Raw genomic sequence first — 20,560 nt, 5'->3', positions numbered from 1 at the left:
CATTACTAGACCTTTTCCGCTTCGCGCAATTCCTTCTTGAGCTGTCGTGGGTTTTTTATTCAACTGTTCCCTTCTCTTTCTCTGAAACTCATCGTCAAATGTAAGAGCTGCTATTCCTTTTCCCATTGCACCCGTTATGCGAGACATTGCTCCTGCTGCACCACCGACAGTATGACCAAAAAGACTTCTCACACCCAGTGCTAAACCTTCAGCGAATTCTCCTGGTCCTTGAATTGCACCCTGTTCCATATAACAAAAAATTAATGAAAAATAAAACAAGTAATGTGTCCAATTCAAATAAAATTGAATAGACCTCATGTAGCATCACAAATTCTACAAATCCTTTGCATATATTTCAGTTTTAAGACATTTAATTCATTAACTATTTTCTATTTATTTGAAAAATGGATTGAAACACATCTTTTTTTCGAGTACCTACACTTGAAGAACATTTGCTGCCGGCAAATATCCAATAGGTGGCATATCTATATGTGCCACATCTTGGAGAAAAATCACGGTTTCAACATTAACTACGACATATTCCACACAGAAAATAAAAGACATAAATTGAACCTGAACGTTTGAAATTGAACATTCAAATTCCTTACTGAACCAATTGAGTGGGGTGATTACTACTGTTGTATATAAAAATTGTAGACCAGTTTGTGTACTATTACTACTGATGAAGTTAAGGTGTTAGCCAAACCCGTGTAGAATAAAAATTTCATTTATGAAAAGTGCATAATTATTATCATGGACAGTTGAACAAAGATATTTCAATGATTTGCAGTAAACAAATATATCATATTATAGTGTCAGATTATTAACCAAATGATATATATTCTATCGGTCTTCTTTGGGCTGGCTAAAATCTGCCTCCGTCTTCAGAATTGAAAAAATTCTGAGTCTATAAGCAGTTTATCTTTGCTGATAGTCTTTATTTCTGAACTTTCTCGACAAATATCACAGAAAGTCGATAAAAATTGTTTTTCCTCCACAAAAAATCAACTTTCTTCATATACAGGGCTTTTCATGATGAAAATTTCACAGTATCAATATGACCTATACGCCTAAAATATTTTAGACGAAGCGGCGTTGTCGCTTCTACTATAAAGTAGCGGCTTCTTTAATTTTTCAAATGAAATACCCCGTATATAATATCATATTATGATTCATTATCACTTTGTCAACAAATTCATATACTATTTCCCTATACCTATCTATTACCGTTTAGAAGATATAAATTAATTTCGATATTTTTTTACCAAACATGAATGCTGATAATCTTGAACTCTCTTGCACTAAAACGATCAAATTTGAAATGGAGTAGTGATACTATGAGGATCTTCACTTATTTTATATTCAACATTTTTTTATACTTAGTAATATTTCTTTTTGATCCAGTTTTTTAACTGTCTCAGGTCAGTCAATTCGAAATTGGTATGTACCTACCTTAGAAAAAGTTACAATTTGTATACATTGAGGTATTGGTCTCTAACGTACAACAGTACACATCAATATTTTTCAATAGTGTGCTTTGGAAAAATTAATAAACCAATTATTTAACGTCAGACTTTCGTTGGTGGTTTTGATTGATTGTGATAGCTACCAATTATAGTAGAATGATGTCTAGATTAGGTTACAGTAATGAAGATTTCTTGAATTTATTAATAATTTATGGTGAGTGCAATATAATTGCAAGTAGAACATGCCGAGTATTTCATGAAAGATATCCACAACTTCCGAAGCCGAATAATAATGTGATAAATCGACCTACTAAAAACTGTAGGTTGAATGGAACCTTCCGTCCAAAAATCATTCGTAAGAAGACTAAAGTGGATGATGATGACAATGGTATAACAGTTTTCGGATACTTTCATGCATTTCCAAATGCTTCTCTGCACGAGGCTGAAAGGGAGATAGGTATACCCTACGTGACAATTTGTCGAATTCCTTATAAGCATAAATGGCATCCCTATAAGTTCTACGGTGTCCAACATCTGAAAGCGACTGAATTACCTCGTAGAGTGGAATTCTTTGAATGGTTACTTGTCAAGACTCAAGAGGATGAACATTTCCTTGACAATATCATATGGACAGATGAGGCCAAGTTCACAAAAAATGGAGTTTTCAATAGACACAACAGTCATTATTGGGCGCCAGAAAATCCTCATGTTGTCCGCCAAAGGGGTTTTCAAGAAAGATGGCAATTCAATGTATTTTGTGCCATAAAGAATGAGTCAATTTTTTATATCGAGTTTTATGATGATAATTTGAATGCATCAAAATATGAAGATTTACTGAGGAATGGAATTCAAATGATTTTAAATAATAGACCAGGAAGAGAACGTGTATGATACCAAATGGATGGTGCTTCACCCCATAATTCTCATTCAGTCAGCGAAGCTTTTATCGAAATCTTCGAAGACAGATGGATTGGTGATAATGGGCCTTTTCGTTGGCCTCCTAGAACACCAGATGGCAATCCTTTAGATTTTTTCGTGTGGGGTTTCATTGAAAATATGGTTTACTCTACTCCAATAACAACAATGGAAGATATGAAATCGAGAGTTACAACTGCTTTCAATAGTTTGACTCCAGACTTGATCAGAAGCGCTACACATGACAATATTTTGAAGAGATTACATGTTTGTTTAAGTAGAGGTGGAGATGTGATTGAACATATTCTGAAATACACTGCCGATTAAATTAAGTCATTAATTTATGGGTTTATTATTTTCAGTTCGTGTTTCAGCGTTAATAAAACTATTGTTTGAAGAGAAGTTTCATTCGATGGTTGAGGAGTATTTCAATAATTATCTTTTCATTGTTTAATCTGTGACTAATTGAGAAACATCAAACGAAATCTGTTTTACAAAAATGAGTGATGAACAAGGAAACCATGTCAATTTCCGTTTGAAACAGTTAATCTCGAAAACGGTTCAAAATAGAAATAGTACTATCTGAACAAAGTTAATCTAAAATTGGATGTAGAGCTCAAAAATGTTGAAATATACAGGGTGTTCTATTTGAAAAAAATTAGTTCCACTAATTTTTTCATGAGATCAAAGTATCTGCATTCTTTGAAGACACTGTATGAGGCAAATGAAAATATGACTCGGAGTGAAGATCCTCATAGTATCACTCCACTCCATTTCAAATTTAATCGTTTTAGTGCAAGAGAGTTCAAGATTATCAGCATTTATAAAAGTTCATGTTTGTTAAAAAATATCTAAATTAATTTATATCTTCTAAACGGTAATAGATAGGTATAGGGAAATAATATATGAATTTGTTGACAAAGTGATAATGAATCATAATATGATATTATATACGGGGTGTTCCATTTGAAAAATCAAAGAAGCCGCTACTTTATAGTAGAAGCGACAACGCCGCTTCGTCTAAAATATTTTAGTCGTGTAGGTCATATTGACTTATGCATACTGTGGAATTTTTAGGTTGATTCGTTGAATAGTTTACCAGAAACGGCTAATTAACGCTCATCATGAAAAGCCCTGTATTTCTTGTTAGGACAAAATAAGATTTGCTTTTTGTAATTGTCAATAGTATCAATGTGTGCAGCTGAATATGTTGAATGATATTTTTTAATTTATGAAATATTAATCATTCGTTTTTATACATTTATGTCTGGTACTCACATACAAAGCATACTTCCATAAGGGTATAATTTAATAACACATTGTTAATTCACATGTAAATATACAAAAAGCCAATGAAAAGTGAATGAAATAAAAAAAACAACGCTGTTTTACAAGAATAACCTATTAATAAGGTACCTAACAACAAATATTGTAATGAATAAACCAAGAACCAACGAGTAATTTGAAGTATTTACAAAATTCACATTAAAATCTAATATACCAATTTTGAAGGGAAGATAAAAGATCACACTTCCAATACTATATTTCATGAGAAAAAGTTATTTGAAAAACTTGACTTCTTATTTTCGACTAGAATAATAGTTAGTAGCAAGTATAACATAAAATAATCAAATATCTCTGAACCATGATGGCCTCTACTTCAACCAAAATAAATCTGTCAGTTTCGAATGAATAATGAAAGTGAAGTTCATATTATTTCACCGATATATAAATTGTACCACAATCAATATAAGCATTTGAATAGGAAAATAATTTTTGGAGAACAAACATTTTGGCTTTCTACTTCTCCATCTCCATACAAAAAATGAGAAAAACGAAGAAATGAATCAATTTCGAAATGCATAGAAGTTACTTTCACGCACAAATTGAAAGAATAAGCCTTCTCGAAACAACTACAACATCCTGCCACTGTCAACCTCAATAGAGAAAATCGATGTTTCGGAATAAGACACTTACCTCTTCAGCACCAATCTCGATAACACTACAAGATGATCACTCAGTTCATTCATAATATTACTACTTTATGTCACGGTAGTAAAATTTACTTATGCTACCCAGCTATAGATATCTTGTTTGAATTGAAAGGAATATATTTTCAGGAGAGATTAATTTTTGTGAAAGAGAGATTTTGGCTTTCTACTTTTTCATCTTCATACAAAAAATGTGGAAAATTTCCGAAGGAAGGAAGAAAGCAATTAATTCCAAAATAAACTTTATAAAGATGTGTAAATCAGGCATAGAAGTTAACTTCAGATACTATACAGTGTAACAATTCTGTGAATGAAATCTGATTCAATTCTGTAATGAGTGTTTGGATTACAAACTGAATAGAAAAACGTGTTTTTTATGATTCAATGCTCAAATAGTTGTTTTGAAAGTACTCCTTCTTTCGTGCAATTCAATGTAATATGAAAATAGTTGTTTCGGGAGGGTTTTTTCTTCCAGTTTAGGTATGGAAGTACCGTATATGCATGATCTACACATCCTTCCTTCGGAAGTTTCCCACATTTTTTGCATAAAGATGGAGGAGTACAAAGCCAAATACATTCCTTTCCCAAAATTAATTTCTCCTAAAAATATATCCCTTTCAATTCAAAGAATATAATTTTCTATTTGATGTTCCAACTTTTTTGTTAGTCCAAAGCAAGAACTGTTCACAAAGACTAGTACTGCAACACTATTCTCGACGCGCGTTCCATCAACCAAGTTGGCGTCTTCTGAAGATGAAGTACACCATTTTGGATTTTTTCTACGTAATAGGTTTTTTGTTGGTACTAGTAGTGGTGGTAGTTCTATTGATTTTTAGTTCAAAGTCCCGTAACACAGGATATTGATTGCTAGGAATTGCACATTGGTGAGACATCGTTAATCCTTAGCTCGCTCAAATTTCAATTTCTGAGGATTGTCCTTCATAGGAAGGCCACAGCTGGCTAACGGAATAACCGACTTATTTCAATAGTTGATGAAATGAACATACCACTCCATTTCAAGGTAGTTTAGAAAACGCATGTTAAATTATGTTTTCACCACAGACGAGTTCTCTGAGTGGGGATACGTAGAGTGAGGTTGCAATACAAATCCAAAGCGAGGGAGGAACAAATATTCCAGTTTTCAGTCTTCACGAATCGAGCAGTGGAGATACCGAGCAGTTGACCGCCAGCCGTCTTCAACGTGACCACGGGAGCAAATCAATTGTGAGTACTCATATTCGTCATCCAAATAAAGTTATGTATATTCTTCTTGTTCACTTTCTTCCGATATGTATTTTAGACGGGGGTGTACTTAAGACATGATTTATATTTCAGGCGTGCATGCTTATAAATATTTCTCTTATCTGCCTCAAGCTACATTTTACATGGCGATGCTCATCTATTCTTGTTTCTTGCCTTTGTCCTCGAGTTGTATTTTACAAAGCTGTGCTGTGCTCATCCATCCTTTTCTCGTTTCCATAGCTCTGAACTATATACTACATGAAAATTTTTATTTATCCTGTACCAGCTCTCGCTCATACCGACCAGCACATACACGTGCTTCCCCAACGTGCTCCAACCCTTTTGCTCAATAAGTCGCATACTATAGATTATTTCATACTTACCTTCGAGATTATATCTACCCAACTTGAGAACGCATAGGTCAACTTAATTTGTATTAGGAATCACACCGTGTTAGGAATCACACGTTTAAAGGTAAGACCTCGTTGGTCCTTAGCTCGCACAAGTTTCGACTTCTGGAGGTTGTCATTCGTAGGAGTGCGACAGCTGGTTAACGGAAAAAATATATTTTAAACATATTAAGAACCACTGTACTGAGAATAATTAGTTGAATCTAGTTAGTTCTGCTGTATGTTGAGACCGATGGAAAACTTATAACTATGTTATTACATAGTTATCTACATATTGATAGGATTTCATTATTGTCTTCGTAGCTGCAGCATGTGATTTTCACGAATACAATTTGATTTTCAGGCTAACATAATCAGGGTTGATGCTAATATTTTATGCATTGATTAATTTTATGTCATGTCACGTCAATTTTTGTGTTGATCCATCATAATTTAATAGAAGAAAATGTTGAATATCTGTGTGAGGGTAAAGGACTACAATGACAAATTTCAAAATCATTATCAAACTCAAATTAAAAGGGGTATATTTTTTGGAGAAATTGATTTTTGGAAATGAAAGGTTTTGGCTTTCTACTTCTCTCTCTGTATACATAAAAATGAAATGAATCTAATTGAATCTAACATAGTTTAAACCGTGTATAACAAAAATTGCATTATTTTTCAGACTATCGGCCTCGAAGAAATGTTTGCTCTTGTGAGCTGTTTTGATTTGATTCCGCGTTTTCTACACCATTTACTAATACATAGGTTTTGTCTTCTGTTTTCTCCTCTAGTATCATTTTGTTGATGACGATAACTTGGTGAGTTTTGCGCGGAATGACTTCATCTCATACAATTGTTTTTTCAGTTATCACCATTGAACCGCCCTCAAGAATTGCTATTTTGGATGTTCCTTGTATTGTTATATCTGTTTGGAATTGTTTCGATACCTGTTCAAATTCTGCCCTCTATACCTACTGTTAATATTTTTGAAATGATGGTTGTGTTTATTTTGTATGTGAAACATTGTTGGTGGTTTCATGATATTTCTTAGTTCTGTATTTTGTATATCTTTCTAATTATTCTTCTTTTCAGTTTGATTAACACCTTCACGAGATCTTCGAAGTTCGATTCATCCGTTCCATTGATTTTTTCATACCATCGAGCATATAAAATAAATGATGACAATTGTGATGAATATTAAAATTGGAATTATCATTTCGTGGGTGTGTGTGAATTCGGTGGAACTGAATTGATTTGCATTATTTGTTCCAGTGCCAGCAGTTTCTATCTGCAGTATTTCTTCGTTTGTAACTTTTGCTCCACACATTTTTTAACTAGTTGGTTTTTTCTCTTCACAGTGATTGGACTGGACTGGCAGAATCGCCATGAAATGTTGGTTGCCTCAAGTAGTCAAACTGAAACCAGTCATTACCAAGAGTTCCGTTTTATTCGTAACAAAGTTGACATCTTACATCGAAGAGTACATGCACAGTAATCATATGTGAGAATCGGGTTTGATACAAATTGGTTGATCATCATTTATTATCTAATTGTTTATATATTTGATTTGCAGTTACTAAAAAAGTTGCAGTAATACATAAGTAGGTCGAGGCATAACTATGGTAACTATAACGAACCTGCAACGTTTCTGTACGTAAAATTCCTGAAAAGACAATTGAAAATAACACGAATTTGGTAAACTATTCGAAATATAAAATATGTTATTCAAATCATTATCGCAACTGTACACACCTACAACTAATCCCATGGCAAGCTAGAGGAGTAGTTGTTTTCTGAAAGATATCAGTCCATTAACAGGTGAGTTGAGACTGGCCTGAACGAATTGTTTTTTTAGATAATTTGATTTACAGCCAGTCTTCGAATATACCCCCTTACTATATGTGAAATTTATATTGAAGTCTTTCCCTAGTTCGGACTTCCATTGTCTACTATATAAAATGATTTGAAATCCCTGATACAAGTAAAAAAAAATAATTAAAAAAGAATAGTTGAAAATTACAATTATATTAAGGAACAATAAACCTGAAATGAAATGATAGTGAAATAACCTACAAGTAAAAATATAATAATTGAATAAATAAAAATTAAAGGAATGAAAAAAGAAAATAATAAAAATAAAAGAGTGTAGAGATTCCAAGTCACGTTAGTTCACGACGTTTCGATTGTTGGTATCTACAATCGTCTTCGGGTGATGACTGGACTGATTCCTCCGAGAGATGACTATTTTATAGGTCGTTGAAATACTTTCACTTTCTATACTTTCCATTTTCCGCTTCACTGATTCCGTGAGAGATGACCGTTTTGGCGGGAGTTGGTCATTTTTCGTTTGATGATGGGTTTCCATATGTTTCGTATATCTACGCTGGCCTGGCTGAATACGTTGTTCCTTAAATTTTCTCCTGAACCAATGTTCCTCTCTGTGCAGGATCTCAGCTTGGGACCACTCGATGTTGTGTTGATGGGTCCAAACATGGTCTGCTATTCCTGATTTGCTGGTTTCTCCTCGCTGTGTGTGCTTCTTGTGCTCGGCAATGCGAACATTCAATGGCCTCTTAGTTTCACCAACTAAGAGGCCATCGAAACGTCGTGAACTAACGTGACTTGGAATCTCTACACTTTTTTATTTTTATTATTTTCTTTTTTCATTTCTTTAATTTTTATTTATTCAATTATTATATTTTTACTTGTAGGTTATTTCACTATCATTTCATTTCAGGTTTATTGTTGCTTAATATAATTGTTATTTTCAACTATTCTTTTTTAATTATTCTTTTTTACTTGTTTCAGGGATTTCAAATCATTTAAAATAGTAGACAATGGAAGTCCGAACTAGTGAAATTCATCACGAAACATTGTCAATCACCTTCAAACAAACGTTATATTGGAGTCGTTGTTTCAAAAGGGCTTTTTTCCAGTTTGTTTGCATGATCTACACCTCTTTGTGAAGAGTTTATCGTCGTTGTCACTGCAATATCTGCTATGTGAAAAAACTATTTTTTTCAGTAGAAAGAAAAAACTAGACCTTTGTGATAAATATAAGTTTAAAGTCTTTTTAAAACAATGAAATTTTGGCACAATAGTTTCGGAATGTATTTTGAAAGCAAAAATCATAAAATGAAGTGAGGTTTTTTCGTAATTTGTAATATTGCTCGTTACTTACACATAGCAGGGATTAATTGTCATTACTATGTACATAGCAGATGTTGCTAGTTGTCTTTTTGAAAATAATATCATCATGTTTTGCGTTAAAATTTAAATAAAGCAATAGAAAAGGATTAGAAACTAAATTTTTATTTCAAAATTACAAAATAATATTCAAAGATGCGGCAATGCATCATAAAAGGCATGATAGTCACTTTCCATTACCTTCTTTAACTCTTGTAAGTGATCAAATTTTTGCTTTGTTATTTTTATTGGAGCTGAATATAGTTGCTGTGGTACAGATGGAATCTCTGCAGATTGTATTTTATTGCGACTTTGACGAGGTTTTTCGAATTCAATCCAATCATCGCTGTGATTTAATTTGTACTTCATGATGCCGGATGGCAGATATAATAATCCACGTATGTCCGTTACTTTTGCCTCTCTTCCAGGTCTTATTGAACCGAAATTGCCCTTAACATTATCGTAGTTTTTGAAAAAAGTAAAGTTCAAGTTATGTACCCTGTATGGATGATGATCCCTTGCCTGCCTCATTCTACTAATGTAGTCACATGGTGCATAAATTGGTGGCTTAAAATATGCTTCAAGCGATGAATGAACGGAATCAGCCTCCATCATAGTATGTCCACGTTCCAAGATCAGCTGCTCTATGGTAATATTAAAATTTTTGGCTAAATTATTAAGTGCACTTGAAAGTATCTTATTGCGGTTCTGATACCCGCATCCATCGGATATTAAAACAACATGTTTGTAGATTTTCTCTTCAAAAGTTTGTTCTATATAATGAACTATGCAAGTTGTGAATTCGTTTGATGTTACACCTCCATTGCTTTCATGCCAAACATAAAGATCCACAGTTTTGTCGTTAAGTGCGTAAAGTGTGAAGTTATGGATTTGCAATTTCTGTTTGTAATAAACAGCAGAAGCTTCTAACTTAGGTGCCAAAAGGACACTTTGCAAGTCCATTGTTATGATTAGATTTTCATCTGAGGCAGATTCTTTTGCGTCTGGAATATTGCCTGTTTTCCACGAGCAACATAGATCACACTGATCCTTCCTAGGTTGGTGAATAGCAATTTTTTCAGACTTTAATATCGTTGTAAATAGTGTACGTGATACTGGCTTTGTGTTCCTTTCTGTGCAAAAATTAACGTATACTTTGTAAATATGGAGGGTTGATCTAAATACAGATTCAAGGTACATTTTCGTTGAAGAGCTCCGACAAAAATGGCTCGGGACCTTTGGCAGGTCTTTCAACCACTGACGAGCTTGCATTTTCATAGATTTTGTTACATTCAATTTAGCGTGGTTTGTAACATAATCTTCATCATTGTCTTTATTCTCTTGGTTGTTGCTTGAGACTTGGGTATGATGAAAATTGCTAGTCCATTTGTCAAACATATTTCGCCCCAAATCAAAAGTATGGAGTAGCATTGTTCTACATACTAACACTTTTTCACCTGTAACAACATAACAGATAAGAGATGAAGTCATTTTATTAATATAAACAAGATATTACCAGTTTCCAGTGGTAGATAACAGGAATGAGACTGCTTCTTACGATTGTCAGTTTTATTGCTATTTTCCTTTCTTCTTCTTTTTATGTCTGTCGTCGAAACTAAGCCCCTAAGGTAAGATTTTCTTGAATCCCAGTTTTGCAAACTCCAAAAATAATCGAATGATTTCTTTCTTAGTCCTTCCGTTACTTGGTGACAAAGAAAACTTTTGCTTGCCTTTTTTCTTGATGCTTCATTATGACAGCATCTACCTTTCATACATCTCTTCTCCCTTTCTTTGTCGTGCCTTATAATTCCCTTTTTTGACCGGGTGTACCCTATGTAGCTCTCACCTCTTAGCCTTTTTAATTTAGTTACTTCTCGAGATCTACGCAGCCTGTTTACATTGCTGCTAGCTTCTGTAATGATTCCCCTTTCAGTATTTTGCAGATTATCTTGAATTTCTTCGTCTAATATTTCCATTTCGGCATTAAAGTCATGATTGGAAATATTTTCGTCATATCCAGAGCTGTCCAATACTTCTTTGTCATTGATTGGGATTATTTGGTTCTGACTTTTAATTTCATGTAGTATAATATCAGGAGGCAGCGTAAAATTTTCATTAACTGGGACCTGAAATGATATAATCGGCTGGGCATCTGCATTGGCTACCTCAGAAGTTGTTTCATCTATAATATAAAACACGTATTATTGTGAAGTTAATAGTTCTAATTAAAAGTCGAGTTGAAAGTAATGTAGGTAAGTATTACATCCTTGTACAGTATGTCCGGCGATGGAACAGATAAAAGGGCAAACAGACCTAAATTTTCATTTTTCAAGGAAAAGTAATTTTTTATAAAAAGTTTTGCTTGCCGAGAGAATACGATTGTCAATGAAATAAATTAAAAATTGTATACAGAATGTCGCAAAAATTAAAAAATTAGGGTACTTTATTCTTGTAAAAAATTGAATTTTCAACTTTTGGGACAACCTGTATAATTATAAATTTTAATCACTTCCATATCGACAATCGTATTTTCTCAACGACCAAAACTTTTTATAAAGAAGTACTTTTCCTCGAAAAATGAAATTTTTGGTCAGTTTGTCATCTTGTCTACCCTATTGCCGGACATACTGTATACCCACAAAAGCACTAACAAAAAGTAGGTACTACTTACGACTAGTTACATTGCGAGGGTTAGTTTCATTAGAGCTCTTAAATAATAATTTGCTTAATAGTTCATTGTTCTCCTCTGAATCCGATAAATTATCATGGGCAGCTTGAGACATGCAACTACTCCCGTTTTCAGGGGTCTTGATCCTCAATAATTTGCTTAGAGGTTCATTATCCTCATCTGAATCCGATAAATCAGCTTCAAAAGCCTTGCTAGTTGGTGCTTAAAGAGAAAACCGAAACACCACATTACTCAAAACCAACAAAAATGACAAAACGTGCAACTTACCAGATTGGCGGTCATTTGGAGCCTTATTACGTTTTGATGCCATTTGTACCATTAATATACCACGAGAACACATTTTTCATTCGTAATAAACAAGACCTTATTATTGAACTGAGAACAATGCCAATGACGCGGACTTTTTGAGGTTATGCAATCTCTGCTATGTGAAAAAATTCTGGCAGTCACGTGGTAAATTCTTGGTAAAAGTTTATGCCATGTGTTAGTTTTAGCACATAGCATTAATTACATTTCAGTGTTTCGCATAGCAGATATTAAATAACAATGTTTACCGGTCTTCTGGAGAGAAATATGCACATGGCATATTTTCGTTTTATAGAAAACAAAGCATATATTTCTATATGATAAACAGGTCAAATTGGCCAAAAACTCACATAGCAGATATTGCAGTGACAACGACGATATTTTGAAATTGCTTTCTTTCTGCCTTTGGAAGAATCTCACATTTTTATGCATAAAGATTCAGAAGTAGAAAGCCGAAACCTCACTTTCCCAAAGATTATTAAAATGTTTCAGAATGAAAGTATAAAATTCATTGAAAAATAACCAATGTACAAAGTTAACTGACAAATATTTAATTCAGTTAGAATTTACCTGAATTGGCTCATAAAAGAAATCTTCTACCCCTTTCGTAATACCTATCACAAGACCATATGGATTTCCTAAAACATCTAATCCTAAAACCAAAACGTAGAGTTGCTTGACAGCTTGACCCACATAGTGACGGGTAGCTTCGGAGATTAACTGTCTCTTTGTCAAAAATGTATAACTTCTTTCAAAGTATGCCAACCTGAAAAGTTTTTTTTTTTTAGTTTTATTGTATAATCTTGAGTTTTGATACTCACTTGAACACAACATCCTGCATATCAGTGAGTGTAACTCCCAACCCTTGAAGTAAAACATTAATGAAGTCGGGAGTTGATGGGCTTTGGTTCGAACTTGCTCCTATTGCCATCGAGAAACTGATATGAATTTTAAACGGTGAGAAATGTAATAAATCATAGAAACTCTTCTGCTCTTGAATGGACTGAGAATAAGCATGTGAATATAATTCTTCCTTCAATAATTTCATATCAGCCAAAAATAATTTTTTCTGTAACAAAAGAAACTTTCAAACTGTTGAAATTCCACGTACCTTCATACTTTTTTATATATTCATATAGATATTACTGGAGTTTTTCCCAGTACCAAACCGTTATTTTAACACCTCGACATGTGTTTCGATCACCAAGAGGATGGAATCACACGTTAAAAGGTAAGACCGCGTTAGTCCTTAGCTCGCACCAGTTTCTCAACTTCTGAGAGTTGTCGTTCGTATGGGGACGACAGCTGATTAACGGATAAACAGATTTCAAACAGATTTTAAACAGATTTTTTTAAACAGGAAGATCAAACTAATCATACTTACGAAGCTATCCTTATTTATACCATAGATGCCTGTTCTAGGTACTTGCGTCTTGAGTGTCTTGAATTAATTTTACAATTTGCCTTATCTACTTGCCTGAAATTAATTTCACAATGTGTCCTTATGTAATAGTCGAAATTAAATGTAAGGACTACGATGCAAAATATTATGGATAGACAAAAAGATGTACTAAAATAAGATATAAGGAACAATTAGAACATTATATTTTGCAACAAAACCATTCCCTAGACTTCAGTTCATTACGATTAGTTAGACAAGTTAACAACGATAGGCATCTAGATGCCTACAGTGTAGAAATAAGTGAACATAATAGTATTATGAATAACGATGATGGACCAATACCTAATAGCTTGTTAAAATAATATTTTTTATTAGATTTACATGCCTACTACATAAAGACACATTGTGAAACTAATTTAATACTAGTAAAGCAATATTGGAAATTAATTTTATTTAACTTTTTTTTTCAACAAAAACACATCTGTATTTTATATTATTACATCATGTCATAAATTACATCAAAATGAAAAAATAAAAAATTCATTAAAACCAAAAAAAATCAAATTCTATAAAAACTAAAAAGATAAATTCCATAAATTTCACATAAAGCAGCAACCTTATTTAGATAGGATCAAATCGTTTTTCCTGTAGAACAACAAATAAGGAACTCGCGTTCCCTGGGGTTTCAATACGTCTTCTTCTTGCATGGTCTTGACCGAAGAATCGTCGTACCTAATCCAGCAGTAGTTGCCGACATGAAAGGCATCGGTCACGTAGTAGTGTCCAATGTTGGCATTTTTGCCTTCGTGGTAAACGACGGCGAATAGCTTGTATAGCTTCTCTCAGAGTTGGGTCGGATACAGGAAAAAAGGATCCGAATACCGGATACGGAGACTTTCAATGTATTCGGATACTTTTTAAAAAATTACGGATATACTTTCACCCAAAAATGTACTCGGATACAAGTATTCGGATACTTTTTTCGGATACTTTTACGGATACTTTTAGAGTTAGTTGAAATAGTGTTTCAATGTATAAAGTAAAAATACTAGGAATGAATATCAAAAACAAAAAGTGATAAAAAAAGATTGGAAATAAAAGAAACTCGAAAAACTGTTTCTATTTATTTTGTAAACAAAGAACATTTCAGTGAAAAAAATATATTTTTAGCTTTTACCACATTGTTCGCTAGATGTGACATTTTTATCTTTAATAGTACCTTTGAGTTTGAATTTGCCTTCGTCAGTACCAATACCTCAAAGTCTTCATCACTTAAATGTTTTCTCTTTGGTGTATCAATCATAGTTGCAAAAGAGAAAAGTTTTTCTACTGGTGCTGACGAACGTAGGGATGTATTATACTTGAGTGACACTTTTTTTAATATTGGGTATTCATGTAATATTTGTAAATTCGTTCTTTTGTCTTTTGTAGTTTTATTGCTAATTCACTGGTACCCTCAGTACCCTGTTCGTTCATAGTACTACTATTCCCTACAGTGCCTACTTCTTGGTTATCTTGGGAATCCGTGAAATCAAAAAAGTCGTCTACACGCTAGATGCTGAATCCAGACCGTAAACTGGGTTGGATGAATCATCGCATTCATCGTTCGATATGTAGTTCAAGTTCACACAAAGCAATATTGAATTTCTTCGTTGAAAAAATGCAGTAAGACTTTAAGGTAAGACTTTAAGGTAATTATTGAACAAATTACATATTGCCATTGAGTCATAAATATACTAATATTATTGGAAAACTGAAAAACAACTAAAATTGAAACGAATATTTTATTTTTAATTATACAGAGTTTTTAAAAAATGGATGCAAAAAATTTTCACAAATGAAATGAATTTTATCAGGGTTATTTATAAGGAATGGATAATTGATATGGAAATTATGAAATGGCCACGCACATACGACATATATTCCGATTCAATGAGATTGATTGGTACTTGGTATCTTTCAGGGAGGTAAGGCGGTAAAAGATTTTACCGCGGTAAAAGATTTTACCGTCTTACCTCACCCCGTTTTCGAGGATGCTGAACTTTGAGTTTGGGTGTCCCAACCCCGTAAACGGAAGAAAACAAGCCCCAAGTGGGGTCTACTGCACATTTTTGATATATGAGGTACTCTAATAACTCATTTTTTAAGGTGCCAAAGTACACCTTTGAATTTGAAAAATATCCGAATAAAGCTTTCGAATACATATAACGTATCCGGATACTGTATCCGAATACAGAAGTATTCGAATGCAACCAAACTCTGGTTTCTCTGTTGGAGACTGTGTTTTCGACGATACCAAAGTCGAATCAATCTTCAAGTCGAATAGAAAATCCAAAGTCTTGATAATCTTCGTGCAACGGTCGTGGCTGTATTCCAAAAACTTCAGATGCAAAATAAGGATAACGGGAAGTTTGCAAAGCGTAATTTGCTCCCACGCTTCGACCTTCTCGTTTGTTTTCGACGAAGTCAGTTCCTCTAAACTGTTCTTGGAGACGAGTACCTTAAGCGCATCTGTGACAGTCTTCACTTTCTTAATGCTGAGTGGCACGATGAGGAAAGGTTGGATATTATCAGTAATGTGGTCCCCGTTGCTATGAATGCACGACTTCAGTTGCCCCCCGAAGATGTCACTCATCGGTGTACTGCTGAAGTCGATCCTTCTGGTTGGATGTCCTTTATTTTTCGATTCCATTATGTTCCATACATTATTTGAATTATTGCTCAAAGCAGAGTCAACGAGAGGTTTTTCACCAACATATTTAGCTCAAACATTTCATCATTGAGTCCATTCAAAAGAAAACCTAGAAACTCTAACGCATCTCGTTGTCTACCATCGATCCAGTCAGTCTACATGTTATGCAACATTTTATAAATCCACGTCGGACCGAATGGGATGCCAGTGTTGAATAAAACTTCTTGATCATTCCTGGAATTTTTATCTACTCTCCCGTCTTTCGTCAAAATGTAGAAAGTGTTCCACAAAACGTTACATTCCAAATATAACCGGGGTAGATGTCATTCTCTCGTACGAAGATATGTTTTTACTCAGACTGTTTAGAAAGTTGTAGAGTGGTGGTCATGCTATCAGGGCTTGCAAAATCGAGTTGATATAACAGTAATTGTTTGGAATATTACTGGAGTTTTTTCCCAACACCAAATCGTTATTTTTAACACCTCGACACGTGAATTATATTTCTCGTTCACACAAAAGGGTTTTTAAAAACTTTTTATTTGAACAGAGTAACAACTAATAACTATGAAATATAAGTACTGGCTATTACAAATCAATTGCACCTATTTATATATAAATTATTGCCGACTTTGCAGATATCAGCAAAATAATTGATGTCGTCTTCGGGTCATCGAACAATATCCTGCTGATGTAAGAGGTTATCGAACTGTAACTCGTGTTTCGATTACCAGGTGATCATCTTCAAAGAGGAAGATTAACACTGAGAAGTAATGCGAGCTAATCTTATTTATGCTATAAAGGTAACACATACAGGTAAACCATCCAGGCGTATCAACCATACAGGTGTACCAACCTAAATTAATTTTACAATTTTGCCTTATATATTATTTTACAATATATGTTTATATAAAACAATTTTCAGCTATATAAAAATTAATTTCACAATATTGCCTATCCAAATTTATTTTTGCAATGTGTCCTTATGTATTATTATGTATTAATTATGTAGTAAACCCAACAACATTATTTTATTTTAACAAGCTATATAGTATGCTCTTTGGTATAGGTCCGCCATCGTTATTCATAATATTATTGTGTTTACTTATTTCTACACTCTCATAGGCATCTAGTTGCCTGTTTTTGTTAACTTGTCTAACTAATCTTAATGAACTGAAGTCTATGGAATGGTTTTGTTGCAAAATATGATGGGCGACTGCTGATTTTTCAGGTCTTTTCAGATCTTCATACCTACTTCCTTGAAAATCTTTCTAAAGTTCCTCGTATATTGGTGGTATGGAACTGAGATGTATTTATCTTGGTTTTTGTCCTTTCGGAAAGTCGAGATTTCGTTCATTCTTAACCTATAAACTTCTTTTTCCTTATTACGTCATCTACAATACCCCTCGAGAAACCGTTAGTGGCTGCTATTTTCTGTATTGTACGCCTTTCTTTTGTGAACCTCTCATGTGTTAGAGGGAAAGTCAAAAGACGATGTACTAAAAAATTCAACCCAGCACATTTGTGCTGTCCACAGTGATGTGAACTGTCAGGAATATACCTACCTGTACGTGCTTGTTTCTTTTCTAAATAAATCGTATTCTGACCCTCCATATTGGCTCCTCATTACGAAAACGTCAAGAACTGGTAGTTGTCCCTTATTTTCTAACTCATACGTGAATTTTATTGATGGACATCTATTATTTAAAATGTAAACAAAGTGGTCAATATTCGATTTTTTGGTATCGAATATCGCGAAAATATCATCCACATACCTTAGCCAAATCCTAGGAAAATACTTCGACTTTTCTTTGGTTTCCATTTCGAATCTGCTCATGAAACAGGTCTGCTAGGTAGGGGGACAAGGGGTTTCCCATGGTCGTTCCTTCCTGTTGTTCATAAAAGCAACCTTCTACCTGGAACCGATTTTGTTTCATACACAAATTAGTAAGAGAAACAAATTCATCGGTTTCGTTATTATTGAAATTGTTTTTCTCTAGTAATTCCCTGAGGTATTGCAAGGTCTGTGGAATTGGGATGCTAGGAAATAAGGAACTAACATCAAAAGAAACCAAAATCTCACCTTGTTGCAGAACCACGTTTTTGTATGTTGTATGAACTCAAAAGAGTTTTTTATACTACAACTTGGTTCCGCAATAGACAAGGTTTCAAATTCTTTAGTGAGCCACTTTGCTATCTGGTAGGTAGGAGCTCCAATAGTGGACACGATGGGGCGCATTGATTTTCCCGGTTTGTGGATTTTTGGGAGGAAATATAGTTTCGACACCGTTGGGTTGGAAACTTGTAACTTCCGTTTCAGTTGAGGGGTAAGTATGTTGTCGCATTTCTTAAGGACGTTTTTTACTTCCGCAATCTATTTGGTAACGGATTCCTGGACAATTTCGCATACGGTCCGTTAGAAATGAGAGTATTGACCCTTTCGTAGTAGTCCAATTTATCCAGAATTACTACTTTGTTACCTTTGTCGGCTTTCAAATAAAAAACGTCCTTTTCTCTCAATCGTCTGATAAGTTTCTTTTGGTTTTTATTGTTGTTTATTGAATGCTTCCGTTTATTTGTTATCTTGTTCTTGAAGATTTGATTCCTGACCTTTTCTCGAACTAGTCCCTTCGAGGAATCGGGCATATATTGAATCGAACTTTCAACACTAGCAACGATATCCTCAAGAACTTTCCCGGAAGGCGGGATGCCAAATTTCAAACCGTTGTTCAAAAGGTTGATCTCTTCCTTATCAAACGATTGTGATGAATGATTTTCAACAATATTTATGACTTTCGGAGTGGTTTCTTTCGGTTTATGCTTAGATATGAGGGTTTTGAATTTCTTATTGAGCGTACACATTTTTCTGATATATTTTGATTCAATCATCCGAAACATTTGTCTCTGAAAGTCATTCCATTGTACGTAATCATTTTCGTCTGATCTATATGTTAGTTTTTTTTACATATTTGAAAGCCGACAAAGGTAACAAAGTAGAAATTCTGGATAAATCGGACTACTACGAAAGGGTCAATACTCTCATTACTAACGGACCGTATGCGAAATTGTCCAGGAACCCGTTATCAAAGATAATTGCCGAAGTAAAAAACGTCCTTAAGAAATGCGACAACATACTTACCCCTCAACTGAAACGGAAGTTACAAGTTTCCAACCCAACGGTGTCGAAATTATATTTCCTCCCAAAAATCCACAAACCGGGAAAATCAGTGCGCCCCATCGTGTCCGCTATTGGAGCTCCTACCTACCAGAAAAGCAAAGTGGCTCACTAAAGAATTTGAAACCTTGTCTATTGCGGAACCAAGTTTTAGTATAAAAAACTCTTTTGAGTTCATACAACATACAAAAAACGTGGTTCTGCAAGAAGGTGAGATTTTGGTTTCTTTTGATGTTAGTTCCTTATTTCCTAGCGTCCCAATTCCACAGACCTTGCAATACCTCGGGGAATTACTAGAGAAAAATAATTTCAATAATAACGAAATAGATGAATTCGTTTCTCTTACTAATTTGTGTATTAAACAAAATCGGTTCCAGGTAAAAGGTTGCTTTTATGAACAACAGGAAGGAACGGCCATGGGAAACCGCTTGTCCCCCTACCTGGCAGACCTATTCATGAGCAGATTCGAAATGGAAACCAAAGAGAAGTCGAAGTATTTTCCTAGGATTTGGCTAAGGTATGTGGATGATATTTTCGCGACATTCGATACCAAAAAATCGAATAATAACCACTTTGTTTCCATTTTAAATAATAGATGTCCATCAATAAAATTCACGTATGAGTTAGAAAATAAGGGACACCTACCATTTCTTGACGTTTTGGTAATGAGGTGCCAATATGGAGGGTCAGAATACGATATATTTCGAAAAGAAACAAGCACGTACAGGTAGGTATATTCCTGCCAGTTCACATCACTGTGGACAGCACAAACGTGCTGGGTTGAATTTTTTAGTACATCGTCTTTTGACTTTCCCTCTCACACATGAGAGGTTCACAAAAGAAAGGCGTACAATACAGGAAATAGCAGCCACTAACGGTTTCTCGATGGGTATTGTAGATGACATAACAAGGAAAAAGAAGTTTAGGTTAAGAATGAACGAAATCTCGACCTTCAGAAAGGACAAAAACCAAGATAAATACATCTCAGTTCCATACCACCAATATACGAGGAACTTTGGAAAGATTTTCAAGGAACTAGGTATGGAGATGGTTTTTAAAACATGTCATACACTATAGAGCTTTTTGGGAAGTCCAAAAGACGAAGTC

At 34.2% G+C, this 20,560-nt stretch overlaps 2 protein-coding genes and 1 pseudogene across 2 annotated transcripts in view; all 3 read right to left on the bottom strand.

Moving 5' to 3' along the window:
• LOC111511015 (intermembrane lipid transfer protein Vps13) overlaps positions 1 to 20,560 on the bottom strand; it is a 1,108,316-nt gene that overhangs the window by 89,123 nt on the left and 998,633 nt on the right. Inside the window, 3 exon segments of the mRNA XM_074170346.1 lie at positions 1 to 240; positions 12,758 to 12,953; positions 13,009 to 13,256. Coding sequence (XP_074026447.1) covers positions 1 to 240; positions 12,758 to 12,953; positions 13,009 to 13,256 — 684 coding nt within the window.
• On the bottom strand, positions 9,298 to 12,751 carry LOC141480406 (uncharacterized). The gene is made up of 4 exons (XM_074170347.1): positions 12,149 to 12,751; positions 11,864 to 12,082; positions 10,709 to 11,374; positions 9,298 to 10,649 (listed from the first exon to the last, which is right to left on the bottom strand). Exons 1-4 carry the CDS (start codon positions 12,219 to 12,221, stop codon positions 9,343 to 9,345), a joined length of 2,265 nt encoding a protein of 754 aa, XP_074026448.1. The 5' UTR covers positions 12,222 to 12,751; the 3' UTR covers positions 9,298 to 9,342.
• Positions 14,141 to 16,776, bottom strand: LOC141480415 (ubiquitin carboxyl-terminal hydrolase 10-like; annotated as a pseudogene).

This window comes from Leptinotarsa decemlineata, unplaced genomic scaffold (assembly GCF_025532065.1).
Source record: "Leptinotarsa decemlineata unplaced genomic scaffold, Ldec_3_MD MMD2_P_RNA_scaffold_8, whole genome shotgun sequence".
Lineage (NCBI taxonomy): Eukaryota > Metazoa > Arthropoda > Insecta > Coleoptera > Chrysomelidae > Leptinotarsa > Leptinotarsa decemlineata.
Note: the sequence above shows the minus strand (reverse complement) of the source record. Positions and strands in the feature narration are given on the sequence as shown.

Coding starts and splice junctions, on each gene's coding strand:
- LOC141480406 (XM_074170347.1), bottom strand. CDS start 12,221: ATGTGTTCTCGTGGTATATTAATGGTACAAATGGCATCAAAACGTAAT. Junction 11,375..11,863: donor CCCTCGCAATGTAACTAGTC/GTAAGTAGTACC, acceptor TTTATATTATAG/ATGAAACAACTTCTGAGGTA. Junction 10,650..10,708: donor TTATCTACCACTGGAAACTG/GTAATATCTTGT, acceptor ATGTTGTTACAG/GTGAAAAAGTGTTAGTATGT.